At 53.4% G+C, this 27,549-nt stretch overlaps 1 protein-coding gene across 2 annotated transcripts; it reads left to right on the plus strand.

Moving 5' to 3' along the window:
• Window positions 1-5,163: 5,163 nt before the first annotated feature.
• On the plus strand, window positions 5,164-24,283 carry BCL6 (BCL6 transcription repressor). Of its 2 annotated transcripts, none has more exons than XM_052803858.1 (10): window positions 5,164-5,257; window positions 14,177-14,215; window positions 15,299-15,466; window positions 16,583-16,804; window positions 16,938-17,921; window positions 18,526-18,707; window positions 19,808-19,975; window positions 21,337-21,467; window positions 21,900-22,037; window positions 22,963-24,283. In XM_052803858.1, the coding sequence occupies exons 3-10, from the start codon at window positions 15,306-15,308 to the stop codon at window positions 23,104-23,106; spliced, it is 2,130 nt and encodes a 709-aa protein (XP_052659818.1). In that variant the 5' UTR covers window positions 5,164-5,257; window positions 14,177-14,215; window positions 15,299-15,305; the 3' UTR covers window positions 23,107-24,283. The 2 variants fall into 2 exon arrangements, with proteins under 2 accessions (XP_052659818.1, XP_052659819.1); XM_052803859.1 differs by lacking the exon at window positions 5,164-5,257 and adding an exon at window positions 13,206-14,054.
• Window positions 24,284-27,549: the final 3,266 nt, after the last annotated feature.

Genomic DNA, 27,549 nt, shown 5'->3' on the forward strand with positions numbered 1-27,549 from the left:
CCCTCCCTCCATCCATCTCTCCATCCCTCTGGTCCTGTCCTCCGGGGCACCCCGTGCTCCCCCCCCCCATACCAGTCCAGCTCCAGATACCAGCAGATGCCGAGCAGTACCTACGGCCATCTAAAGCCTCTGCACAAAGCGTGATGGGACCAAAACAAATTGGGACAGGGGCTCGTGGATGGGCAAGTGGTTGGTGGGCTGACTGGGAGCCGGGCTGGGCGGGGGTGAGGTACGGTCAGGTGTGCCCAGGGCGTGCTGGAACAGCCAGGCTTTACCATGACATTCAAGTTTTTCCACTTCCAGTCCTTTCCCCAGCAGTAAGGACCCAGCCAGATCACAAACACTCCAATTAAAACCAAAAAAAAAAAAAAAAAGAAAAGAAAGCAAGAAAAAGGAGCCCCGATGAGTATCGCAGTACTCCCCTCCCTGCCATTTCCATACGCCCGGCTGCTGCTCCCTCTTCTCCTCCCAGCCAGAGCCCATGCCTCTTCCGATACCCAGGAAAACATTTTGTTCTGCGTTAAAGGCTAAAGCTAACACATGACCAGCGAGAGGCAGCAGTTTGTTTAGCTCTTGGAGTTTATTTTAATTGCGGCCTTGTTTTGTAATGAGGACGGCTGCGGCAGGGGGAGCCTTCTGGGATCCGGGGGGCTGTTCCGGGGGAGTTTCCTTATCAATAAAAAGAAGTCTCGTCTATTTAAGTTAACAAGAACCGGATGGAATGCATGCTCAGCTGCTTTGTTTTCTTGCAAGTTAAACTGTACGCATTTGCTTATTAAGGATTTCAGTGGCTGTCTGGGATCGCAGGTCCCCTCCAAGTGCTACCTTTAACATCCCCAACCTCCACTGGGGAGGAAGGAGGGGGAAAGAGACGGGGCCTGCGTTCATGCTGACAGGCAGAAAACAGCCTGGTAAACCTGAGTAGTTTGTTATGATGATGCATGAAAAAAAGGAGGAAAAAGAGAAAGATCATGTGATTTTTATGCAAATCAGGTGAATTGGACGGTTAAAAAAACCCTAAATGTCAGGTAGATAAGATCACATACACCTAGAGCAGTGTCATGATATTCTTTGTACGTTACATTCATACTGGAAACCAAAACGTGTTACAGAAATCAGACACCCACAAAAAGCTCTGAGATTGCACTGAGAACAGGTTCCTGCAAAGCACCAACCTCTGACAAAAAAAAAAAAAAAAAAAAGAAAAAGGAAAAGAAAAAAAGTAGGTTAGATTAGAAAACAAGATAGTTCAATTCAGCCAGGGAATAGGCTGTCCCCGTGCAGTGTGCAGCCTGGCCTCAGTGCACGCGCATTAATATGCACAAAACTCCTTTTAAGTAACATTCATGCAGCGGCACCCGGCTCTGAAACGGACAGGCTGCTCCCGCAACCCATCCTCAACTGCCACGGGGAAGGGGAGAGAGTTATGGGCTCTCTTCTGTCAGGCTAAACTTTTCTCACCCAGACACATTTTTTTTTTCTTTAAAAGTCCTGGCAGCTATTTTGCGAGGGGATGGGTAAGCCTCATGGCCTGAAGGAGTTAATTTCAAAAGAAAAAATTATAGTGGGGCACTGTTTATTTAAGCAGTGTTTTGTAAAAGACAAGACACTTCTTTCCAGAGGTGCAGTTCACCTAGGAAAAATAAGCATTGGCCTCAACACCGCTTAAAAACCCGCTCCATGTCCCCTGGGGGGGACAACCCAAACCCCTGGGGGCTCTCATCTCCGCCAAGCAGCACCTCCAGCTCTGAGGGCCTTCAACATCAAACTGCAGCACTCTCAGGGAGAGCTAAATAATTTCACACCACTTTATGCCTTGCATGCCAACACGCAGGCAGAGGGGTTGCTTTTCCCCTGTGGAGTTTTGCCAGGGGTGGGGGGTGGAGATGCTGGAGCGGGATGCCCCGCGGGTGGGTTCGCGGCACCTGTAGCCATGCTCAGCACTGCTCCTGCCTCCCATCCCACTCCACAGAGCTGCTCCGGTGTGCCCAGGAATACCCCTGCCAAATCCAAGGGGACTGTTTTCCAGCAGCATCACGCCCATCCCGGCATTGCCACCACTTTGCAGGGCGGCGCATCGGGCTTCAAACCCCTGCCTGGGTGAGGGGCTCTCTGCAGGGTAGGGGGGTGCTGCTGAGAGGGGGGTGCGTGGGGCTGGCCCCCCACAGCGGGGTTACCGCAGCCCCCCACCAGCTGGGCCGAGCTGCTGCCCCTCCACGTGCGGCACAGGCACCTCGTGGGTGTGCGGGAGCCGTCCCGAGGCCGAGGCCGGCGGGGACCGTCCCGCAGCCAACATGGGGGCTGCTGGTGGCTTCCCACCTCCCCCAGCAACCCTCCCCACCACAGGGCCACCTTCTCCCCCCACAAGTGAAGCCGCTTGCTGTCAGCCGGCGGAGGCGAGGGCGGCCGCCCCGCCGGGGCATTGCCACCCTGCCTGCCTGGCAGCCAACGCCACCGCCACCGGCTGCCGAGCTGGTCCCCGGGGCTGGGACCCAGATGGGACGGGCAAGGGAAGAGGGTGACAAGGCCTTGCTCGGCACTGACACCTCTGGCCAAGGCGGGGGGAGAGGGGTCCCGGGGAAATGACCCCGTCCCCGGCACCCCGAAGCCCTCGGCGAGGCACCGCAGGGACCGCGGCTGCTTTTGGGGGGCAGAAGGAAGCGGTGGGAGGTGGGGCCGGGTGGCAGGAGCCCCTGGGGAGCTGCAGCCAGGCCCTGGGTGACGGCGAGGGGGGAAGAGAAGGTACGGAACCAGAGAGGAAAGGCCAAACACCCCGTGAAGGTGCCCAGGCCGCCCAGTTCCCAGCCCGAAGGGGATGCTGGTGGCTGCTCTCTACATCCCCGTAACGAAGGGGGTTAGAATGGAAACTCTGATGCAAGCCCAGCTTGGCAGTGGCCAGGCAGAGCGAGAAATCCCCCCCCAAAAGTGCTACTTGAACAGAAGCTGTGCTCAACCTCGGGTCTCCACCAAAAAATAAAAACCCCAAGCGGCAGCCCTCTCGCTGCTCCCGAACATCCCGCAGTTGCTGGGCTCCTCCGGGCACACACTCCGGCTAAATCGAAAGCGTCACACGCTGCAGAGAAATGACAAACAGAAAAGATCTGCCCCCCCCCCGCCCCAACCCCCTTCCTTTTAATTTCATTGCTGTAAAAAAAAAAAAAAAGAAAATCAAAATCCCAGAGCAGAGTTTATATGATTGGGTCCGTTCCTCCTTCGGCCGCTCGCAGACACCCAGGGAGCCCCCTCCGTGCCCGGGGCCGGGATGGGAGTCACGCAGCTCAGAGCTGCGCTCGCTCCCTGGGAATTACATATTGCTTTTTAACTACAGGAAAGCCGTCTCTCCAGCATATCTGTACCATCTCAAGTGTCTCGGGAGTACCATCCCTGTCTTGCCACCGGGCGATTTTTAATGATAAGATGAGTCGGATTAGCAGAAGGGCTTTCTTCCTAATTTTTTTTTTTTTTCCCCTCGTTGCTTTAAAGCGTTTCGGTTCAGGAGCTCAGCTGAGAAATCAAAATAAAAAGCAGCACCCGAGGACTTTGCGTCCAAGGTGGCCGCTCCGTGGGGCTCGGCGGTGGCTGAATCAGTAGCTCTGAGCAATTGCATTAGCCGACCGAGGGCACCGTGACCCGCGGTGGTTATTCTCGTCAACAAATTTCTATTAATTGCGACGGCCCGGGAATGCCATCGCAGCCCGGAGCGCGCCCTCCCTCTGCTCCCCGCCACGCTGAGCGGCCGCGGCACCTCGCAGCCCAAAACACCGGTGGGGACAGAAAAAAAGAGACTTGCGATCTGCTGATGCAGCCCCCCCCCCCCCCCCGACAAACCCTCGCAGCAGGCCCGCTCGAAATAAATACGCGAGGCTGGGGGATAAAGAGGCATGAATCTCCTCGGATTTACAGACAGGGCGATACATTTCCGTACAGGACCCGGGGAAGGCTGGCGTGACGGGCCCCCCTCCCTCCGCACCCCCCCAGCAAAACCCATCCGAGATACGGATTGCAAAGGCTTTGCATTGTTTCCCCCCCCGCGCCGCCCCACGCCTCCCAGCAAAGGCCTTTGCCCAGCAATAGGCGAAAAGTGCCGAAATAAAAAGCCCTTCCAGAAAAGCCAACGCGGTTTTGCAGCCCCGGCACGGTCCGACATTTCCATACAAGCAAAGTATTTACAGACTTACAGGTTGTTTTGCAACAATAACAACAACAGCTACAAAGAATTAACCCACCACTCCAGAGTCCTGGAAAGGAAAAGAGAAAAAGGATCAAAAAAAAAAAATTTTTTTTTTTTGGTCTGGAGAATCCTGGCAAAGAAATTAAAAAAAAAATTAAAATAAAAATTAAAAGCAAAAAGAAACAAGAGAAGGGGAGCGCAGGGGGTGGGGAGGGTGTCAATAAGGAAAAAGCTTCTTTCCCCGAGAGTAAATCCTGTCGGAGGCCGTAAGCCGAGCGTGGCTGTTTGCAAAAATGATAAAACAAGCTGATTGAGGGAAAAATAATAATAATAAAAAAAAAGTAAAAATCCAGTGCAATGCAGCAGGATCCTGGCTTTGCTCGCTTGGCTGTTGGTTTTTTTTAGGGGGGGAGGGTTGCTTTTTAAACGCAAAAGTGGCCCCCCCGCCCCAATTTAAATACAAAATAATAATTAAAAAAAAAAAGTAAAAGGCTTTTTTTTTTTTTTTTCAGATCTCTTCCTTTTTCTCTCTCTTTCGGAGAGGGATGGGGTGGGTGGGGGTGGTGGGATGTGTGTTTGCACCGCCCGAGCGTTGCACCCGGGACCCCCCGTTCGTCGCCGCCGCCGCCGCCGCCGCCGCCGCTGCCGCCGCTGCTGCTGCTGCTCCGCGCCGCGCGCGCTGCTCCGCGGCCGCGCGCCGCCACCCCGCCGCGCCCCCACGTCACACACAGCACCCGCCGCCACGTGACCCACCGCCCGGGCGCGACCACTGGGAACGGGGAGGGGGGGGGGAGTGAAGAAGGGAGGTCGACTCGATGGGACCCCCGCCGCCGCCGCCGCCCTCCCGGGCCGCGCGTCCCCCCCCCGCGCCGCCCCCGCGGGGGGCGGCGCGGGGGGGGGCGCGCGGCCCGGGAGGGCGGCGGCGGCGGCGACGGAGCGGCGGGGGGAGGTCCGCGGCCCTCCCCGTGCTTAGCGCAATGGTAGAGTCTGCAGCTCAAATTCCGAGAATTGGGCTCTGTTGATTCTTAGAACTGGGGTTCTTAGAAGTGGTGATGCAAGGAGTTTCTAGGAAAGCCCGGAGACCAGGTGATTGCTGCTTCTATTGCCGCGGCCGATTTTACCCTTTAATTCTCTCTCGCTCGCTCGCTCTCTTTTTTTTTTTTTTTTCTCTCCATTTTTTTTTTTCCCTCCTCTTTCCCTCCCTGCCCCGCTCCGACGCCTGGCGCGGAGCCGCCTCTATATATTTCTACCCTTTTTTTTTTTTTTTCCCTCTTTCCTTCCCCCCCCCCTTTTCCCGCGGCAGGTGCCCCGACAGCCCTTTAATTTTTTTTTTATTATCGCTTAAATTTTTTTTTTTTTCCCCGCTTTATTTATTTATTTAATTCACACACATTTCCCCCCCCCCCTTCCTTGCCTGCTGTCAGGCGAGAAAAATAGGGGTGCCTGCGCGTCTTAACGCCGGGGAGCGTGTAGAAGGGGAGCTGGTGGCGGTGGTGCCGGGGGCGGGAAGGGGGGGGTGGTGGTGGTGGTGGTGGTGTCTCCCCTCTCCGTCCTCTCCCGGGGATTATCGGTTATCTGGGATTATTGGCTTTCCCGCACGCGTGACGCCCGGGTGGGGACGGGGAGGACGGCGGCGGCTCCTCTCTGCACCTGCAGCCGCCCCGCGGGCGCAGGACGGCGGCGAGCGCGGCTGCCGCCCGCCGAGCTTGTGGCGTTTTGCGTGACTCGGGGTCGGCTCCCAATGGCTGGATCCCTCGGTCGGGGTGTGTTATTTTTCTTCCCCCCCCTTTTTTTTTTCTTTTTCCTTCTTCTTGTTTGGTTGGGGGGGGGGTTGGTTTTGGGGGGGTTTTGGTTTTTTGTGTTGGTTTTTTTTTTTTGTGTGTGCGTGTCGTGTCGCTGTTGTCGTTTCGCCGCCGCACAAAGCCGCCGCGGAGCGGGGCTGGCGGGGGCTCGGCGGCACCGGGCACCGCCGCTCCGGCCTTTCCGCATCGTTTTCCCTCCCCCCTCCCTATTTTTGTTATTATATTAATATATCACGATCGTTATTATTATTCCGTCCCCGATGCAACTGCGAAACGGCTGGTGCCTTTTGCAACCTGTGGCGGGGCTGCGCCGTGATCTGTCAAGCCCCGGGCTAAGAGCGGGCGGTGATGGAGAAGACTTGCGGCATTTCTCTGCCCGGGGAAGGGGGGAGCCCGCGGGGAGGCTCGGCCGTCGGCTGCCGGCCCCGGAGCACCGCGGAGCGGCGGCCCGGGCCGGGGAGGCGGTGGCGGGGGGAAGAACCGCGCTCGCTTCGACGGTGTGTGCCGGGGCGGCCGCGACGGGCTTTTGCCGGCTGGAAAATAAAACGCGATGCAAAGCTCGGGAAAGTGGATGGGGCAACTCAGAATATTACGCGCAGGGCTCAAAATAATAATACCAACAACCCCCGCGGGGAGGAGAGGGGGGTCCTCCGCCAGCAGAAGGGCGGCCGGCGGGGGAAGCGGGGGGCGACCGTGCAAGGGATGGGGTGCCGGCTGCGGTGCGGGGGGAGCCCCCCCCCCCCGGTGCCCCCATCGCAGCCCTTCCCCTGTGTTTACTACCGCGGCGGACTTGGCGCGGCGACAGGCGCTCGTAAATCTGCCGCCGGCAGCCGCGGGGCTGGCCCCCGGCCACACGCTATTCCTGGAGCGAGCGGCGCGGAGAGCCGCGCAACCCCCGCGCACCGCGCCCGGCCCGCGGCGCGGCCCCCCACAGCCTCCCGCCGGCTCCCCCAAAAAACCGAAAGCGGGTGGGGGAAGGGAGGAGGAGGCTTTTTTCTTTTTTTTTTTGCTTTTTTGTTAGGTGTGTATTTTTGTGTGTGTCTATATACGATTTTTGTTTTAACCCCCCCCCTTTCAAAAAAGGGGGGGGGGGGCAAAACAAAACCGAAAAAGCCCAACTTTGTTATGAAAACTTTAGTGGTCGGGCGGCAGCGACCTCTCCCGGCCGCCCCCCCCTCCCCCGCCCCGGCCCTCCACCTCGCCATCCTGCTACCCCCCCCACCCCACCCCCCGGTCTTTAGTTTGCAAAGTCACAGTATGAAATGTTATGAAATCGCCTCTTGGGAAGGAGGAAAACAGAAAGCAAGGCGTTTGTTTAGAAAAATCTGCGGCAGCCTCTCAGATGTGCCTAAAAAGCTGCCTTTGACCCCCCTGTTGCATTTCCAGGGAAGAGGCAAATCTGGGCTTCAAATCATGAGTCAAAAAGCAACAAAAACAAACCCGGCACGGGTTAGTTTTTTCCACTGACTTCAGTAGGCACAGGATCAGTGCGAAGGGGGGCTGGGGCCAGACAAATGAGGCTCAGCAAGAAGCACTGCGCTGGTCCAACATCTCTGTCTGGGGCCAAATTCGTACCTGTGCCAGTGGAAGTGTCAGCAGGGCCGGGTATGGGATCAGGCGCTCGTTCGATCTGGGGATGCTTATTGATTCCTCTCCTGAGGTTTTAAATGCTTTAAAAATTATTATTTGCTGTATTGTTTCAAAGGTTTAAAGGATAAGTGCTTTAAGAGCAAATAAGGGCTTCTTCCTGCAGTCCTTGGGGGGTTACAGTTAAAAAATTGCTTTAAAAACATTTTAGGGGAAACCTCTCTTTATATGTATGTGGAGAGGCAGAACCTGGGGTTCTGCTATTTCCTTCTAACGATAGCATCGCAGGTTTAAAAATGTACATTACAGATGGCAATTTTTGCCCCATGAAACAAATCATCAAGCTATTAAAATATTCAAAGGGTGTCTAGCAATTTTCCAGAAGAATGGATTATTACATTGTTCCAGTAAGAAAAGACTTCATCTCCGAGCGTTCAATTTTGACTGGCAAAACAGATCAAAGATCTCTTGGGATGCTTTTCAATTCCAATTTCCAATCCCCCTCAGTTCTAACTGTCTGAGTCAATATTGGGAGAGGAAGTGGAGGTTAACTGGTTAGTTATTATTGCGAAGGAAGAAGTCGGAATGAGAAGTGATTCTTACAAATCCCACCCCAAAAAAAGAAAAAAAAAATCAGTCAAAAGTCTTTATGATACTTTTTAGACATCCCTGTTTGCGGTGCTGGGAGGACTTCAGCCTGCTGTCTGATGAGACAAAAATAAACCGAACAGAAACATTAAGTTTTTCAAAACAAGGCTGGAAAAGCTCATAAAAATAATGTTGCTCAGACGCGTTTTAAGAGAAACAGAATTACATCGACAAAATTATATGTTTTCCAGGTTTGGTTGGGGTGTTTTATTTTCCAAGGGGAAAAATTGCTCCTGCAGCACAGCTAACTGGTGCCATCTAGTGTCATGCCTTCTCCTTCCTCCCCGGCCAGGGCAGGGGCTGGCGGAGCCCGGAGCCTCGGCAGAGGGGAACATGTTTATTAACTGCTCGTTACAAAAAGAAAAAGAAAAAAAAAAAAAAAAAAAGCTTGCCAGCTAGGAGGAAGGTGGCAGAGGAAACTCTGGATGCCACTGAACTTACTTAAGGAGCCTAATTGGAAACAACCGAGCGCTTATTAAAGTCACTGACATTTCCATATGGAGTTCTCTCCGGTCTGGTCATGAAATCACATGTGAAAATCTTTCCGAGTCGTGGTGTTAATCTGCCCTTGAATTTCTGCCTAATTTAGGACGTACTGTAAAGCTATGCTTTTATTCTTTTCTTTTTTTTTTCTTTTTCTGGGGCAGGGGGAAGCTTTCAGCCCCTGATGGCAGCAGCCTAATATTAATTTGTAGGAATGGTGTTTTGCTTTGGTTTGGGTTTTGGGTTTTTGGGTTTTTTTTTTTTAGTAAACAGTAATGTTGCCCTCAAAAACCCATTACAAATACAGGTGGTAAAACTTTGTGAGGCAGTCCTGTGTTGTAGGAGCAGGGGTGGGTATACTCTCATTTTATGTGAATGCTCCATTAAGAAGAAAATCTTGTTACAAAGTCTATAGGTGAGTAAAATGAAGCTCTAACCAGTAGGTGCATTTCTCAGTGTGCGGCTTATGTATCTTCACGTATTCGTGGCGTTGAGTTTGAAGAACCATTTCACGCCTGTTTTAGTCCATGTGCTATAATATTTGGGCTGCAAAATCCACACAAAGAGCTTTTACTGGTTCAGTTGGAGCCTGAAATGTTGTTTTCAGGTTTCTAAGAAGTTTGTAAAGTCTAAATTTGGTGAAAAGTTGCCTGCATGCTCATAACCTCTTGTTCCATTTTATAGTAGCATAGGAGTCTATAAACGGGAGCCCTGTATGCCGAGTGCCTGTATTCTTTTCTAGATCTATTTTTAAACCATTCTTCTGTTTGGCAAAAAGTAACACTTGGTTTCCATGTTTACAGCAGGCATTGGCAAACCTCAGGAGTTCACAGTTTGCAGTTTGGTTAGATGAGTATCCAAAAGTCAGCATCTGACCAGTAAACTCCTTCAGACTGTAAATTTAGACTGCAAATGTAGTCCTCCCTGCATTTTTCTTTTTTTTTTTTTTTTTTTAAATCCATGCTAGATCTTGTGTGTTCCCATTGCTGCAGGACGCTGGCAGCCAAAAGACACACACCCCTAAATCAGCAAGTGTGTAGTCTTCAGGATTGCTTTAAAACCCCAGTAATCTCAGTGGAGCTTCACATCTAAAACACAGGGAGAGCTAAGGGCATTGGGAGAGGGGAGAAATTTCTGGGCTGTGTTGTTTTCCTCCCCCTCTTTCTCCTGGTCAGCATGCTGCCTTTGGGCTGCACCCCAGGTACCTGCAAGGAATGTGGGACCCCTGTTTATGGAGGGGAGAGCTTGGGACAAGCACAGAGCAGGACAGTGGGTCCTGAAGAATGTGTCCTGTAGGACTGGACACCCTCTGAAATGGGTCTCCTTAAATCTGTTTGGCTAAATAGAGGGGTGAGAAGGGTGTCTCTTCCCTGGCCAAGGGACCCCAAGCTGCATATGTGTCTCATCCCATCCGGGCAGGATGCCAAAGCAGTTCCTTACTGCCAAAATGAGCTGTGCCACCCTCAGCCCCAGGAGGACAGAGGCAGGGAGGGAAGGGTTGGTGCTAGCTGGTGATTGACCGCCCCGGTGCGGGCTAGCGATGGTGGGACACCTCCTCTGAGCCCAGCCGGGCCAGGGACCAGGCTCAACTGCTGGGGATGCCTGGCTCTGGCTGCACCCTGCCATCGGGTCGGCACCTCGGTGCAGGGCTTGGTGTTGGCAGGGCATGGTGTTAGTCCCTTGTTCTCTGGAATAGCTCCCTTGGCTTCAGCCGGGACGCAGCTCCTGCCTTCCCTTGAAAAATTAATGGACCAAATTGCTTGGGGTTGTTTGAAATGCTGAAGAAGGCTTGACTCCTCGCTTCCCAAGGGCATGCACTGCCTCTGCCTCGCAGTCAGAGCTTGGCTCCGTAGAGGGCAGGGGAGTCCTCTTTAGTGGAAAACATTAGAGGCAGTTTTAGTGTGCTTTCCCCCCTCCTCCTTTGTGTTTTCTTCTGCAAAGACCAAAACAATGTGGAGACTTGAGCCGGGCCAGCTTTCAAGGGCAATCCTTTTAAACCCTCTTTTGAAGTACAAACTATAAAGTTCCCTGCAGCGCTCGAGAAAATATGCAGTTTTCCTGGTTCCAAATGCTGATAATAAACCCCTCCAGATAATGTATTGCATTTCCTAGAAACATTTGTTTGCTGGCAGGAAATTGGATCAGATTGAAAGTTAGCAGAGACCGCTCGATAGAGTGAGTGCAATCCGCTCACGGAAGGGTACGATGGAAAATACGACAGGGCTTGCACTAGTGATGCTGCTTTTGATCTGTGCTGACACAGTGCACTAGGACTTCTCTCGGTCTCTTCTTTGGTTATTATTAACCCAGCCACGTTTTGGCCTAGACGCCAAACAGAAGCTACTAAATTAATAAAACTCTGCTGTGACAGCTAAAGGACACTTAGTGCCCCCTGATTGCATGACATCGGGAAAGCTGAGCTGGGTGCTTGCACACCCCCAGCCAAAAGCATCCTCTTCACCGTGGCTTGTAGCACCCGTGATCGTGCCTGCGGTGGGTGGGGGCCCAACACCACCCCATTTTTCTTGGTTGTCCCTCTGGTCACTTCAGGAGAAACCAGGCATCTCTCGGCAGGGTGGAGAGGCAGCTGGCAGTGTGCCCTGGCAGGCAGAGGGGATGTTCCTGTGGGGCTGGGACCCTGCAGGGTGCTGGGACTGGGGAGGAAGGGGGGGCAGGATGGAGCTTCCCCTGGGCGGGCAGTTTCGGAGCACTGTGTGGGATGAGGCTGTGGGGAAGGGAGACTTCACCCAGCCACCCCTCCAGGGTGATGTGAGGGAGTCGGCGCTGCAGGCTCTGAAGGGGTAGGAGACTGGGGCCCAGGGAGGGGGAGTGATCGGTGCCCTCCCCCAGACTAGGCGTTTGGGGGTGGGAGAGGGGCAAAGACCACGGGGTATCCCCCATGCAAAGAGCGGTAGGGGAGCAAGGAGTCCCTCCTGTGCACAGGGTGGGAGGAGGATGGTTGAAAAAGAATTCCCTATAAATGGGAGAGCGGGTGGATGGAGGGGTTTCCCTGTGCATGGCAGAAAGATGGATTTGGGGGTAGGGGCTAGAAGTCCCTGGTTCTCCCCTCTGCCCTGGGGTGGGGGAGCTGTGAGGGTCTCCCCTTTGCATGGGGTGGGGCTGAAAGGGCTTCCCCCACACGCAGGTGCACCGTCCTCCGTGCTCACCGAGCTGGCTGCAGGGAGAGCAGAGCCAGCCCTGGGCTCCCTTCCAGGAATGGGTTTTCTCGGGGAGGTGCCGGCAGGGAAGGGCTGTTCCCTGAACCGCTGGGGCAGACCCATTGCCTTCCTGGAAGGCAGCAGCAGTGACAGTCCCATGTGGCCACCCCTGAAATGAGCCCCGTGCCTGGCCCGAATCTTCCTCTCTGGGCACAGCAAGCCCCGGCGTGCAGCCTCGAGCACTGCCGGAGAGCCCACACCTGCAAGGTACTGGGCAGGAAAACTGGAGGGGGGGGGGGCTTGGGGTGATGCTCTGGCCCCAGCTGAGCCTGGGGGAGCCTCATGGGCTTTGAGGGAGGTGTGGATGGTGATGAGCATGCAGTGGTCATCGCTGGTCTCTGCTCCTTGTTGCTGTCCCCTTCTCTGCTGGTCTCTGGTCAGAGCATCCTCCCATGCTGGGGTGCAGAGCCCGTGCTGTGCAGAGGCCGGGAGGGGCAGGGTTAACCCAGCTCAGCATAGCGAGGGGAAGGAAGGTCCCTTTCCCTTTTGCATGCCCACATCCTGCAGCCGGGAGCTGCTTGGGATGCACCTGCCTGGCTCCCGGGCCAGGGCTGTGGGCGTTGTGGCAGCGCTGTGCCAGGGAGGGATAATTTGGGAAGGTGGGGAGAGGGCTGTGCTGGGGTCCCGCTCTGGCAGAGGAGCTGGGTGTCTCCCGGGGCAGCGCTGCGGCCTCGCTGTGGGTAAGGGAATTTGGCGACGGCAGCAGCTTCTCACGTGATGCTCACAGGCGCAGAGTTCATCTCGCAGTTTGTAACTTTGTTGGTTTAGGGATGGGTCACCTCCCCGTGTCTGTGACACCGGGGTGAGTCCCCGGCAGCCCCGCAGAGCATGTCTGCTGGTGTGGCCGAGGTCAGGATGCCACCCGGCTGCTCCAAATGCATACTTCCACTCGTATGGACACACGGATGCGTGCTGGGCCCCTTGCAGAGCACTGCGAGTCCCTTGGCTTGCAATTGAGGGTAGCGAGCGGCTGGCAGTGAGCATGTACAGAAAGGTCAGAGTCTGCAGTATTTGGGAAATGAGTCACTTTTTGTGTGTGCGTAAAGTTTTAAGCTAGCCAGGCTCAGAGTGACTCTGAAGATTTGCATTTGATGGCTGGAATGGGGCTGTGAGACACCCCTCTGGGTTTTGCATGTGATACTTTGCCTTAAATCTCACTTCTTCATCCTACCCTGGTGTCTCCGCGGACGTGAGGGGAGCTTGGGCTCCAGATCTGCACATCTCCCACAAGGGGGAGGGAAGGGGACACTTGTCCTCACAGGGCTGGGTGGGTTCTCTCCAAGTGCTGGCAGTCTTACTGTCTCCATCTAGTTTTTGGGGATCGGTCCTCAAAAGAATGTGATTAAGGTCTTGGGGTTTGTTGGTTCACTTATTTATTGCGCTTCTCCCTGCTGGGGTGTCTGCCTGAGGACCTTCTTCCTGCGTTGGTGCCAGGTCAATTGTCTTTGTTGGTTTTAAGTAAATTTGGGAGTAAAAGCATGAGTTCTGGAAGGCAGTTAACTCCTGGATTTCCTTGCCTTGCTGCCCCAGCCCGTGAAGCCAGCGGCTGGAGACAAAGCTTGCGGTTTAGGGGAAGGCTTTTCCAGCAGCCAGAGGAAGGCATTTGTTCTGGGTCCTCATCCGTCTCCGCCACTGGCTTCCTATGTGATCCTGGCCAAGTCACTTTGGTACTTGACGCCCATATCCTCCCAAGTCTGTTCGGCAGTCCCGTCCCAGGGCGTTTTCACCGGTGGCTGAAGCACGTGGGTATTCTGAGAAGGGCAGTAGCTGTTTTGGAGGACTGGGTTCGGGCTCCTTTCAGGTTTCTGAGCAGAGTGGCAGCAGATGTTTGTGTGTAAGTCATACCTGTTAACAAGGTGCTGGGAATATGGCATTGGTCTTGGATGTGGCACGGGCCAGGAATTCAATCTTGGCAGGGGAAGAGTTATCTCCGAAAGAAGTGGTGAGAAAATTCTCGCTTGACTTCCCTTCCCCACCTGCCTTTAAGTTCCTGAGTCATGAAAATTAAAATCTCCTTGGCATACGCCCATGGTTTGGGCTAGAGGGTGTGGAAGAAGCTATGATTGGATTCTCAAAGCCTGTGGTTGTGATAAGAACGTACTGTACCGGAAGAAACAAATGTTAACCTTACTGGAGAGTAGAAAGGTTTGTTATCTCTAGCTTTTATCCAACTGATACTCAAGCGAAACAGCAGGCTTGTGTCCTGCCATGGCCAATTCATAATTACCAGCTAATGTGGTATTTCTTTTCTTGTGCTTTATTTGTAGGTTTGAAAGAAACTTTTGGACTGTGAATTGAGGCATTGGGTATGTAAATTTAAATTTTGTGCTTCTCCTCCTAACCCTCCCCACCACCACCACCACCACCACCCCCCCCCCCCCCCGCCTTTCCTTTACCATGTTGAATGAAATGTTTCATTAGACCCAGCTGGAATTTGTTTTCAGGAGAGCAGCTGCTCTGTAGAAAATACTGTACGTTCATATGCTGCTGGGGAAGGAGGAGGAGCTGGGGTTGTGGGAGGGGGTTGATCATGGAGGAATTTGATGCTGAGGATGCATGTTCCAGCCCAAACTTCAGGCACAGGGATGTGTGGGCTTTCGTGGGTGCTAGTTGGGAGAACACCTCTGAGATGGGTCAACGGGTGTTGTGTTGGAGAAGGCTTCATGTTCCTCGACTAACCCAAGCCTTGCTCACTGGAGAGACTGGGCTGCGGTGTGGGTAGCAGCCCAGCAGGTTAGATGGGTTCTACTCCTCATTGTCACCACCGATTCATTGGGAAATTGTGGACAGGTCTTCTCCAGAGTGGCCACTTGGGAGCAGGAAAGTAGTTTGCTGGTGGGTGAGGGTTGGTGCTCCACTGTGGGATGGATTTTCCAGGTGTTGAAATCCTTCAGCTTCAGTTGGGACCTTAAGGCTTGTTTTGATTCCTGTGGCTGGATATACTGCCAGCCAGCAGATGGGTGAGGGGGGTGGCTCTTGAGGAAGATCTGAAGGCTAGGAAGCTGTACTGGGAGCTTCATAGAGATGAACCCGAGTGGTGGTGGGAGGAGTGGGCTGGGGTGGAGCTGCCATGGGTGAGGCAGGGAGAAAGAGGAGCTGGTTAGCTAATCCTCAGGAGGGTCTGGTCACCTTCGCCCGCCAGCCTGTTGGGTGGGACTGAGACATGCCAGGTCTCGCTGTCGGCCGAGAGACCTCACTGGGCAGCCTGGCAGGTGCTTGGCGTGGCGCAGGGCTGTTTTCCTTGGGACCAAGGAGCTGGTGCTGTCCCTAGCAGGAGCAGTTGGCCTTCTGAGCACATCCCAGAGCAGCAGCTGTCTCTTTGCTGGGTTTAGGGTACTTGCCTGGCTGCTTCTCCATTCCCATCCTCCTCTGGCTTCTGTTTTGAGCAGACTCAAGATGGCCTCACCGGCAGACAGCTGCATCCAGTTCACCCGCCACGCGAGCGATGTCCTCCTCAATCTCAACCGCCTTAGAAGCCGGGATATCCTGACCGATGTCGTCATCATTGTGAACCGGGAGCAGTTCAGAGCCCACAAAACAGTCCTGATGGCCTGCAGGTGAGAGCAGGGTCCCCTCCCTGCCTCCTTTCCCCGCTCCCTCTGCCTTTGGCCACCAGCAACGCTGCTACAGCCCCAGGGAGGCTTGTGGGCTTTACAGACAGGGAAACAGGGACAGAGAAGCAGAATTGAAAGGAGCTGCCAAGAAATTTGTACCTGTAATAGGATTAGAGCTGAGACCTTCTGCCTCCAGCACGGTGCCCACACCTCTCTCCTGCTTGCATGCCCACACCTCTCTCCTGCTTGCATGCCCACACCTCTCTCCTGCTTGCATGCCCACATCTGCCCACACACGGCCCATGGAGACAAACAGGAGCACGGCAGATATGAGGCACATCCCCGAAGGCAAAGCACAAGTGCTCTGCAGGGACAGGACAGGGGAGGGAAGGCTGGATGCTCGCTGGGGTGAGTGAGTCCTCTGTGACCGCAGTGTACCCTGCCGCTGCTGCTATTTTTAGAGCTATTCCTCCCTGGCTCCCAGGCTGCTGGCTGCACCCACCTTTGTTGATGTTTTCCAAGGCTGGTGGGGTCTGAAATCCCTTTCCAGCTCCTAGGATTGCTGGAATTGCTTCCTAGTGAACGCTAATTAACATCCCACCATTGCCTAGTTGAATTACTGCAGATGCCTTCCAGGGTCTCCTGCTGATAAAGTATAAAGATTTGAAAAAGCCAAGGGTTGACTATTAAGACATCTGAAAAATGTTTTGCCAACATTTCCTTTTTTTTTTTTCTTTTTTTTTTTCCCCTGGTTACAGAGTGAGTGTGGATGCCCCAAGAGGCTTCTGAAAGAAATGAGTCACAGTGGGAAGGGGGTGGTGGTAAGAACAACAACGAAAAAAAAAAAAGGAGAATTTCTAAATGGAGGCAGTGGGGAGTTGTTGAGCAGGTGAGATCTAAAAGCAGGCTGTTCCAGTTGGGAAAAGTGCAGTGCAGAAGACGCTTACTAAGCTGAGAAACCAAGCTTGATAATAAGGGGGAAGCTCAGGGAATTCTGTAATTGCCTCCTCCTCCCTTCCCATGCACGAACCCCTCTGTCCTAAGGCATTTTAGACGAATTCTCCTTTCTTCCTCTGAATTGTCGTAACACTTGTCTTCTCTCCTGTCTCCTCTCTGCAGTGGCCTCTTCTACAGCATCTTCACTGACCAGCTCAAGTGCAACTTGAATGTCATCAACCTGGACCCCGAAATTAACCCTGAGGGGTTTTGCATCCTCTTGGACTTCATGTATACATCCCGTCTGAACTTGAGGGAGAGCAATATCATGGCCGTGATGGCCACAGCACTGTACCTGCAGATGGAGCATGTGGTTGATACCTGCCGAAGGTTTGTCAAGTCTAGGTGAGCGCTGTGAGTGACCTTTGGAGAGCCTGGAATTGTGTGTTTGGGTGGGAGGGGGGAGAACTGACAAAGTACCTGCAAACTTATCCTCATTGCCTGAAAATGACTGTGTCTCCTTTTTGCCTGGTTCCAGTGAAGCAGAGATGGTGTCTGCTGTGAAGACCCCAAGGGAAGAGTTTTTGGCTGGACGTATGCTGAACCACCCAGAAGTGATGGCTTATCGGAGCAGAGATGTCTCTGAGAACGGCATGCCTCTCCAAAATGGGTCCCTCTGCAATGGAAGGGCCTTTGCACCTGGCTTGATCAATAGTTTGTCTGGATCCCCCATTTCCTACCATGGATACAGCCCTCTCCCTCTGAATAGCTTTCTTGTGGATGATGAGTTGCGGGAGATGAGGATGCCTCTCTCCGAACTCTCAAGGGCGGGTGCCTTCCCCAAGGAGAGGATCCTGCCATGCGACAGCTCCAGGACAATCCCCACCGAGTACATGAGAACCATTACCGACATCTCAGCCAACATGTGCCATGCTACCATCTATGCTCCGAAAGAAGGTGCTGCTGAAGAAGCCAGGAGTGACATGCACTACAGCGTAGCCTCTGGTCCCAAACCTGTCGTCCCTTCGATCCGGAACAATCCCTATTTCTCTTGCGACAAAGTGGCCAAAGAGGAGGAGCGGACCTCTTCAGAGGATGAGATCAGCCAGCACTTTGAGCCCACCAACACCCCCCTGGACCGCAAGGGACTCATCAGCCCCCAGAGCCCCCAGAAGTCAGACTGTCAGCCCAACTCGCCAACTGAGTCCAGCAGCAGCAAGAATGCCCGTATCAGTCAGAACTCCAGCTCCCTCTTCACCAAGAGCCCAACAGACCCCAAAGCCTGCAACTGGAAGAAGTACAAGTTCATTGTCCTCAACTCTCTCAATCAGAACACCAAGCAAGACAGCACTGACCAGAACGAGATGGGAACCCTCTCTCCTCGCACCTACATGCCAATGTCCACTTGCCAGCAGTCCATAGAGCCGGAGCATCTCAACGTTCAATCCCCCACCAAGATGAGCGTGAATGGAGAAGACTCTACTATACCACAAGCGAGCAGACTCAACAATATTGTTAACAGGTGAGACTTCCCCACCACCCACCCCATGAGAGACAGGACTCCCTGTGTTGTTGGTGAGGGCTTGGAAGTGTGTGAAATAGCCGTAGCATTGGGCTGGGGCATCCAGCCACGAGCAGATGGAAGCCTCTGCATTTGGTGGAGCACAGCCAGTGACATCAGCTGAGTGCCAGCTGTCCCCACCGTAGTGGTGACAGCCTGGACTGGTGATGGAATTGAGAACACTGGGTCAGGAATCCCTAGCTCACTTTGGCAGCTGTGGATGGTTTCTGGAGCCTGGATTTGCCCAGCCTGGTTTTCACCAGACTCCCTGTGCCCTCAAGCTTTTGTTTGGCTACAAGTGTTGGAATGGCCAAACTACCAGGGAACAGTACTCTATCCACTGGACCTGGATGTTCCTAGAGAGCTTTGAGGTTGTTTGGTGATAGGCACCTGAAGGATTGAGGCTCAGGGACCTGTTGTTGATCAGGGCTATGTGTGCGTCTCGCCACAAGTGTCCCCATAAAACATGAGTGTCCCTCGTGTCAACAGGGTGCAAACAAGGGCCCAGTAGCTCAAGCACAGCAAGAGCCGTCTCATGGCTGTGCACGTTGCTGTCCTTCTACAGGTCCCGGGATGGGTCCCCTCGGAGCAGCGAAGGGCAGTCCCCGCTGTACATGCATTCGTCGAAGTGCAGCTCCTGTGGCTGCCAGTCCCCACAACATGCTGAGATGTGCCTTCATACCCCTGGCTCAAACTTTGGAGAGGAGATGGGGGAAACCCAGTCTGAATACTCTGACTCCAGCTGCGGTGAGTCTTGCATCCCTGGTCGCCTTTTTCAACCAGCAGGCAAAGGGGCTGTGCAGTCTGGGGACCTGTCCACCCAGTGCCCTGTGTCCAAATGGCAGTCAGGCATGTTCCTGATGCTGGTGGATCCCAAGGTGCTTTACAGTCCCCTTTTAACTGGCCGACCAGCTGTGTGCATGTGAGGGACACACACGCATGGGAATTGCTTCCTTCCTCCCCTTCCCCAGCACCATCCAGATAGCTTGTGCAGGGAGTTAGTCACCTGCTGCAAACTTGGCAGCTAAGGACAGGAAACAAAGTGCACCCCACCCCACCAGAACCACAGAAGAACAAGCTTGGCAGATGTAATGACCCTAATGGGGATTGGGCAAGATGGTGTGTCTCATGCATCCGTCATGCTGTCTTCATTATCAGGGAGCCCAATGTGCACATCTGGAGAAATGCAGATAATGAGGCTTGCAATCTTGTTGCCAAACTCCACAAGCCCAGAGACAAGTATCTGTGCACCCATCTGCCTGTAGCTCAGGAAGGGGGAATGCAGAATTGTCACCTGTGGTGTGGGCAGAGGTCCACAGAGGGAACCCCACTGTGGTGATGCTCAAAGCTACATACAGTGTTTAAGAGTTAGGCACCCTCCTACTGGGGGGACCTGCCTTGTGCTTCAGATGATGATGGTCTTCCCATGCTCAAGGAAGACCTCTGTACATGTAAAGGTTTAAGACCTCTAAGGTGCTGAAGTTGCTCCAGAGCTGAACATCCATCCTTTGGAGGATGCCTGATAACTTGGATGCCTTTGTGGACCTTTCTGAAAGATGTCCAGGCAAGATGCAGGCTTCCTGGAAGCAGCTTGTGTTGCACTGAAGGAGAGAGGGCTCATGATGACTTTGCTCTCTCAAACCATGCATGTTGTTGCTGCGTGCATAAGGAGGTCAGGAGGTAACAGCACGGTGCAAGCGCCGCTGACCGCAAATGTCTGCACTTGGCTTCTTGTTCCAACACTTGTTCTGGCTACCCCTCTCCACCATCCCAAACCCATTCTGTGGCCCGTTGAGGAGCTGGCCCATGCATTGCCCATCTCATTGCTCTCCTCTCTGCCCTCCCAGAGAACGGAGCCTTCTTCTGCAACGAGTGTGACTGCCGGTTCTCTGAGGAGGCCTCTCTCAAGAGACACTCTCTGCAAGTCCACAGTGACAAGCCCTACAAGTGTGACCGCTGCCAGGCCTCCTTCCGCTACAAGGGGAACCTTGCCAGCCACAAAACCGTCCACACAGGTACAGTGTTGGCCATGGGAACAACTTACTGGGGAGGCTGTGGGTTGCTGGGCATGTGGATGTTTATGGCTGGGTTTGTCCCAGACGGGGTGTCCCCAGCCCTGTGTCACCTGCTGTCCCTGATGGGAAGAGCAAGGTGCTTTTCTTGGCACTGCCAGGGAGCCCTTGGGCAGAGCAGCAAACCTGGGAATGGCGAAGATGCTGCCAGGCCTCACAGCAGGAATGGAGCTCAAGCTGCTTTGCTGTAAAGCACTGGGCACCACTGTTTCTAAAGGCGTCTTGCAAAATGCATGGCTGGGAGCAGATGGAAGAAGTCTGGGATTTTCTTCCCCTACATCCTAGAAATCCAGATCATATCTAGCCTGGCAGAAACTCTGCTGATGGGAAAATCTGTGAATGGATGGACTCTGTGAATCGGAACAATGAAAGCTGAGAAAAGAAGGGGATATTAAGGGTTTAGTCATTTGCTGACAAACCTAGGGATTTTTTTTTTTATGCTTTTATTAGTGCTTAACGTGTCAACAGCCAGTTTGCTAGCTGGGGAAGGGAAGTCTGTGCTGACGACTCAGTGCTACTGCACTGAATTAGACATAAACTCCTGCAGTCTCAGCTGAGCTCCAGGAGGGCTGTGCAGGTGAATGAGATGACACAAGTGCCAGGGCAGGGTTTGAGGATGCATGGGGTCAAAGCCTGGAAACAAAAGAAAAAGGCAGGAAGAGATAGACGATGGCTGTTTCCCACTCCCCGTCATGCCCATCTTCAACCATCCTAAAGAAACTAGTTAAAACCTTTTTGCAGCTCCCCCCATCGCCGGGGACCAGCACTGGTGATTGTAACCGAATAATGACTTGGGAGCCAGGTTGCTGGACATGCCTTGGCTTTCCGCTCTATCAGCTCTTTTTGCTCCTCTAAAGAGGTGATGAGTGGCTGAGGCAGGATGTGCTGGGGACCACGAGGAGCCCGAAGGGAGCCAGGTGGTCCTGTGTCCTTACTGACAGCTGTAGGGAGACACAGGCGCCAGCTGCTGTCGTGGGGCCAGGAGGAGTGATGCTGTTAATCCTTGCTGGCAGAGATGCCCGACTTTCTCTCTTGCCCTGAAGGCTGCAGCTCCCAACCCAAAGAAGAAAAGTTACCCGTCGTGCCTGGGTACCTCCTGAGCTCATCCTGCTCTGGGGACACCCCGAGCTGTCCTGACCGATACTGCTTGTCCACAGCCATCTCCAAAAAGGACAGGAGTCAGGGCTACTGCTTCATGCCATCGGTCTGGCGCCTGAAGGGCCTTAGCTTTGGGGAGTGGCATAGATCATGGGGACTGAGCACACCTGTACTTAATCCCTCACCCTTTCTTTTGGGCTCTGCAGGAGAAAAGCCATACCGCTGCAACATCTGCGGGGCACAGTTCAATCGGCCAGCCAACCTGAAAACCCACACACGCATCCACTCCGGAGAGAAACCCTACAAGTGCGAGACCTGCGGGGCCAGATTTGTCCAGGTGCATGTGGCCTCTGGGACCTGCAGTGCCAGGGGAGGTGGGACATGGCCGGACCTCCTGCCTGAGACCGGTGACGCCTCATGGCAGGGAGGAGGCTGATGGGCCATCATGCTCACTGCCTTGGGCAGCTCTTCCCGTGGTGTTCTGGGATAAAGAGGGGCCTTAAGGCCCATGTGGGCCAGTTTGGCTTAGTAGGAAGCCTGATTGCTGGTTTTAGCTCCTCTCCTCCATTTGCTGTTAAAGATTGGAGATATCAGACCTCAGACACATGTGGCTTTGACTCCCAGCTAGAACCCAATAGAGCAAAAAAAAAATACAGCTGGGCAGAACCCCGCTCCTGGTGGGATGCCTTTGCTCCCATGGGGATGCCCTTGCTCTTGGTGGGATGCCCTAATCCCTGAGGCTGTCCTCACCCAGAGCTGCTCTCTCTAGGTGGCCCACCTCCGTGCTCACGTGCTCATTCACACCGGGGAGAAGCCGTACCCCTGCGAGATCTGCGGCACGCGCTTCCGGCACCTGCAGACCCTCAAAAGTCACCTTCGAATCCACACAGGAGAGAAACCATATCATGTGAGTGATCCTGGGGGTTTTTTGGGGGGGGGGTCTCAGCTGGGGCTGGGGGAGGATGCTGCCAAACCTGGGGAGCTGGGAAGACACCGGGGCATTCTCGTGGGCTGGTTGCAGCACCCCAATGCCCTTTGCCAGCCTCATGAGGCCCCACGCCAAGGTCACGTCCCAGCTCCTCGTGCCCCATCCCCCTCTCATGCATTAGCTGATGCTGGCATGGTATTTTGTCGTGAGCGGCTGCATTGGAAACACTGACGTGCAGCCCAGGCTGGCTACATCTTAGCTGCAATTCTTTTCTTCCACCCCATCTGGAACAAGGTCACACTTCTCCAAATAGCTGTGGCTTAAATTACAGCCACCCGCTGTGTGCGGGGATGGGGGACAGGAGCAGAAAGCCCAGCCTGGCCTGGGGTCCCCTGTGCTGGTGGCATCCATGCCCAGCGAGCAGCCCGCCCTGCCTTAGTTGCAGCCCTGGGGGCTCCCATCTCTTTGCTGAGGCTTTTCTGCCTCTCCCCATCCGCTAGAGAGAGAATCGGAGCACGGGTTATCGTCCAAACATCCCTCTGGAGCCATCTAGCTTGTCAGGGGTCAAAAGCAGCTCCTGAAATAGCCCTGTAGCTGGTTTGAGCATCTAGATAAGGAGCTTGGTGCTATGTCTGTCAGAGCCAGGTCCCTCTCCTAAGGGACCTCAGCCTTTGTGCATCCCATAAACCAAAAAGTGCTGCTGAAAGCCTGGGATGGGGTGTCCCCAGGTGCTGCTTCTCCCACCATGTCCCCACTTTTCCCTCGTCCACCGGTAGAATGGGTGCAGCATCCTGGGGTAGCTGGCAGAGGACAGGCATTTGCTGCAGGATCCCCACCCTGAAGGGAAGGATGTGTCCCCTACCATCATGTTTCACACCCTCTGCCTTTTCCTCTCACCCCACAGTGTGAGAAGTGCAACCTGCATTTCCGCCACAAAAGCCAGCTGCGGCTTCACCTCCGGCAGAAGCACGGGGCCATCACCAACACCAAGGTGCAGTACCGCATCTCCGCGAGCGAGGTGCCTCCAGAGCTCCCCAAGGCCTGCTGAAGGCAGAGGATTTCCCAGGAGGAGGTCATCTTGAGGGGGTGGGTGGGAGCAGCTGTCCAAAGGATACTTGCAACACTTTAAAAGAAAAAGGAAAAAAGGAGGAAAAAAAAAAAAAAAAGGAAAGAAAAAAAACATCACGTGATGGAGTGCCTCTAAACCCATAGTGCAGATAGGTGGACAAACATTAGAAATTTAAAAAAAAAAAATTACAAATACACGGGTTTTATTTTTCCCAGTTATGTGAAACTAAAAGAAAAATAAAATTATTCAGATCTTACTGTATATAAAACATAAAAAACAAAAATAGTCATTTTAAATGTCTGTGCAGTGGAGTGTTGATAAACTCTGGAGTCTAACCTTCACAGCCTTTGCCGTTTGAAGATGAGGAATGTAATGTTGATTTATGGGAACAGATTTTTTCTTTTGTATGCAAAATGTGTGTTCTTTTAAAGAGAAAGTATGCTATTAAAGAGAGGGCTTTAACTTTTTTAACCAAAGGTGAAGGAATCTATGGCAGAGTTGTAAATATATATAGATATAAATATATAAATATATATATAAAATAAATATATATAGACCTTTAAAAAAGCTATATTAAAAATATATAAAATGCATTAAAGGCTCAGTTGGACTCTGCAGGCAGAAGCCACTCTGAGAATCTTTATTATGATAGAGCACTTAAGGAGATATTTTAAAGTATTGCATCTGTACAAGTAAGAAAATATTTTGTCTAAATGCATCAGTGTATTTGTATTTTTTTGCAAGTGAAGGTTTACAATTTACAAAAAAGTGTGTATTAAACCAACAAAGCTGCAGAAGGAATTTAAAATAATAATAAAGTGTAATTTTTTTTTTTTTGTTCTAGTTCTCAGTTTGTATATATGTAAAATGTGGTTTCGCACGGTGCCTTTCTTTTCAATGGAAGTTTTCAATGTATGGACTATATTGAGCTCAGTTTCTTCAAGGTACAGCCTGATGTTGCAAAAGGAGTTTTGGTGGAACTCTGTATCGGGGAATGTTTTATTTTTGTTGTTTTTGGTTTTTTTGGTCTTATTTTACATGCTTGTGTTACAAACAATCTCGGGAGACAGGGTTTGGGCTGTGTCTAAACTGCATTAATGCGTTCTGTAAAATATAGCTGTACAAATAAAAGAATAAAATGAAGAAAAGTGAAGTATGATGGAGTGAGGGGTCTGTTCTTGCCTGTGGTTCTCCTTAAGCACCTTGAAGGCCAGTCGGTGTCCTGGGAAGGGGCTGAGCAGCCTGAGCCCTGGTACGAGCTCTTGGCTTGGTGCAGCTCTGTCCCTGCACTGAAGGCAGGGCTGGCTGAAGCAGCCTTTTCTAGGGTCAGGTGAAGATGGTCTCTGGCATGAGCAAGACTTGAGCTCCCTGCTCTGCATCCTGGTGGGGACTGGCCCACTGTGCCACCTCCTTGATACTTTCTGCATTTGCACAGAGTAGCTGGCAGAAATAGAGCAGAGCCTGGGAGAGACCTTTTGCTGACCAGCCCAGGGCTGGTTCCAGATGGCCGGGTAGTTATTTATATTTCCTGGAAACCAACACAATTGCCAGAATTGCTCAGGGAAGGAGGCTGCCTGCTGCTCTTCTTGCTTTCCAGTGCCTGGCGGGGGTGGGGGGGGGGCTGCTGGTTTGGCTGCTTTGTGCAATGGTTTGGTGGAGTGGGGTCTGTAACCCCCTCCAGGAACTCACTGGTCAATAGCCTCACTGGGCTTCCAGCCACTGCGTGCTGGCTGTGGGTCAGAGCGGAGAAAGCCCAGCTTCAGGGACTCTCCCTGCTCTCCCCTAGCAGGGAGAGGAGACACTTTTGTCCATTTGGGTGGCTGTGCAGAGTCGTGGGCTGAAGCCACCGGGGTGACGACGCCTTGTGCTCTGTGCAAGCAACCTCGCAGCTCTTTGCTGCTGAGGGCTCACTAGTTGCAGAAAACCAGCGAGCCTCATGCAAAAAGCTGCTCTGAATTACACAGGCGGGACTGGCTGCAACCAGTGCTGGTGTGGAGCCTGGCCACAGCTCAGCATGGCCTGGGGTGGGGTCTGAGCCACACAGGGCTTGTTTCATTTTTAGTTAATTCGTGGATAATTTTGTTGCAGGGCTTGGCGGGGGGGGGATGACTCACAGTGGGGGGACTTGGAAACACCAGCTGGAAGGCGAGGGCCTGGCTGTTTGCAGGGTCAGGAGGGGCTGCAGTAAGGAAGAGCTGGAGGTGTAGGGGAAGATAGGCTTTTCAACACACCAGGGGCCAGAGGTGGACATGAGACAACCAAAGCAGCCCTGCATGGGAGGGAAATGCCAAGAAGGGTGAGACCCAATTTGTGGCACTGCTTTGCAGGAGCCCCAGCTTCTCCAGCTTGTCTCCCAGTGGACCAGATCTGCTGGCACATGAAGAAGCCCCCCAAAACGTGGGGACTGAACACTGAGCTGGAGCCAGCCTCTTCCTTCTCCTGCTGTTGGATTTGGCAGGGCAAGACAGCTAGCTGCCTGGCAGCCTGCAGCAAGCGCCCGCCTGCTGTGGGCCAGGCTTTTCATGGGGTGAGGTCCTCTCAGCCACAAAACCTCTCTTAGCATGCATCCTCCCAGGGCAGGAGCCTATTTCTCACCCTGCAGGCTAGGTGCACCCTGCTGACTGCTTGGCACGGCTGAGCCCAGCATGAGCCCTCACCAGCTCACTCGTGTTTGGCACAGGGTGGGAGCATTGCCTGAGCATTGGGAATAGCAAAAACCTGCTTTCCCACCTTGCTCCCTCATTTGCTTCCCCTCTCCACCTCTCCCTGGTAGATTTTTAATGTTTAGTGAAGCAGGTTGTCCTCATGATGGGGTTTTGACACACATACTGTCCTCATTTGACACACATACTGAGGTTTCTCCCCTCTCTGTCAGGAGCTGCCTGTCTTTGAGCTTGCTACCTCTCTGATTACTGCAGTTGTCACTTTTGGAAGTGGCTGGGCTGACAGCCCTGCTTGCCCCAGACAAGCAGGCTGCGTAGCCATGACCTCTATTTCCCATTGACTTGCTCGGCTGCAGTTGCAAAATAAATACTGTGTTTTCCTGGATCATGGCTGCATTTCTTCCTGACAGATTTTTTTTTTTTTTTAAACAATGATGTCATGGCTTTTCCAGGCAATTCAGCTGAAGCGATAGCAATCGCTCCCCTACTATCTGCAGGGCAGAGGTCTGCAGGCATCTGCACAGCCAGTCCGTGCCAGTGAGCTTTGCTCAGCTTGTTTGCAGAGACGAGGGAGCAGTCACACACAGGGATGCCCCTACATGTGCTTCATGTCTGTGGAGTCCACAGACATTGAACTGGTCAGGCCTGCCTGTGTTGGTACCGCTGGGTTATTTGCCCTTTGGAAACCCGGCTCCAGATACAGGGTCTGATTCTTGCCAAGCCTCAGATGAAAGGTCACCACCAAACCAATGAACTGGCCGGTTTCCAGGAAGCTTCCCAGAATGTGTTTGAGCAGCTCTTTTGGTACCTATCATCTCCCCCTCTTCCTACATAAAGACCTGCCCAATAGGTGGGGATGTGGGCGGGTTTTCTTTTTCTTCAGATTTCTTCTGCACTAAAAAAAACCCTTGCCACACTGCCAGCTCCTTCCACATTTTACTTCTCAGCACAGGCTTTGGAAAGGCCCAGCGGAGAAATGGGGATACACGTTTCCTGCGGCTGAGCAGGGCTCTAGGGATGCCCACAGCGATGCTGTGAATGGCTGTGCTGAACTTGCTGCACTTACCAATTTATTCTCAAGTCCTCGGGCCTGGTTTTGGTGCTGAAAAACCTGTGCCGAGTAAAAATGCCACTAAAATGGGGAAGGCTTAAATGTAGGCACCGAGGCTGTGACTTTCCGCAACGTGGATGCGTGATTGGCGTATAGCTGGACTCAGCAACACCGTCGGGGCTTGCTTTCTTTTGGCAGCTTCGCTGGCCGGCTTGTCCCTGCCTTCCACGTACCGCCCGGCCCGCAACAGCCCCGGCCCCTCGTTCGGTTCGGCGGGGCCGAGCTCCGCACCGCCCCGGCGGGAGGGTTCGGGACCCTCCCGCTGGATTCTGCTGTATTCTGCCGGGTCTCCACGAGAGGGCAGGCGAAGACGGGGTTTAAGCGAGGAGTCCCTCGGAATAAAGAGATCGGTCAAAAAAAAAAAAGAGTATTGTAGCCCGGCCTGGGATATCCGCTGCTGTCGGGGAAAATCTTACAACCCGGGGGAAGGTTTGCAGGCAGGAGGCAGGTGCTTGCCTGCAGCTTGTCCCCAGGGCCGGCCCGTCGTGTGTCCCCCCCCCGGTGTGGGTCTGCTGCGGGGAATGACCTTCTGCAGCCCGAGGTGGCCGGGAGCAGGCTGAGAGCCACTGCGATCCCCCCGGCAGGATCCTGTGTCACTGGGATGCACGCTGCCTGTTTGTGGGGTTGGACCCAAGGGCCCAGGGCCAC

The sequence above is a fragment of the Harpia harpyja genome, chromosome 12, assembly GCF_026419915.1.
Source record: "Harpia harpyja isolate bHarHar1 chromosome 12, bHarHar1 primary haplotype, whole genome shotgun sequence".
Taxonomy (NCBI): domain Eukaryota; kingdom Metazoa; phylum Chordata; class Aves; order Accipitriformes; family Accipitridae; genus Harpia; species Harpia harpyja.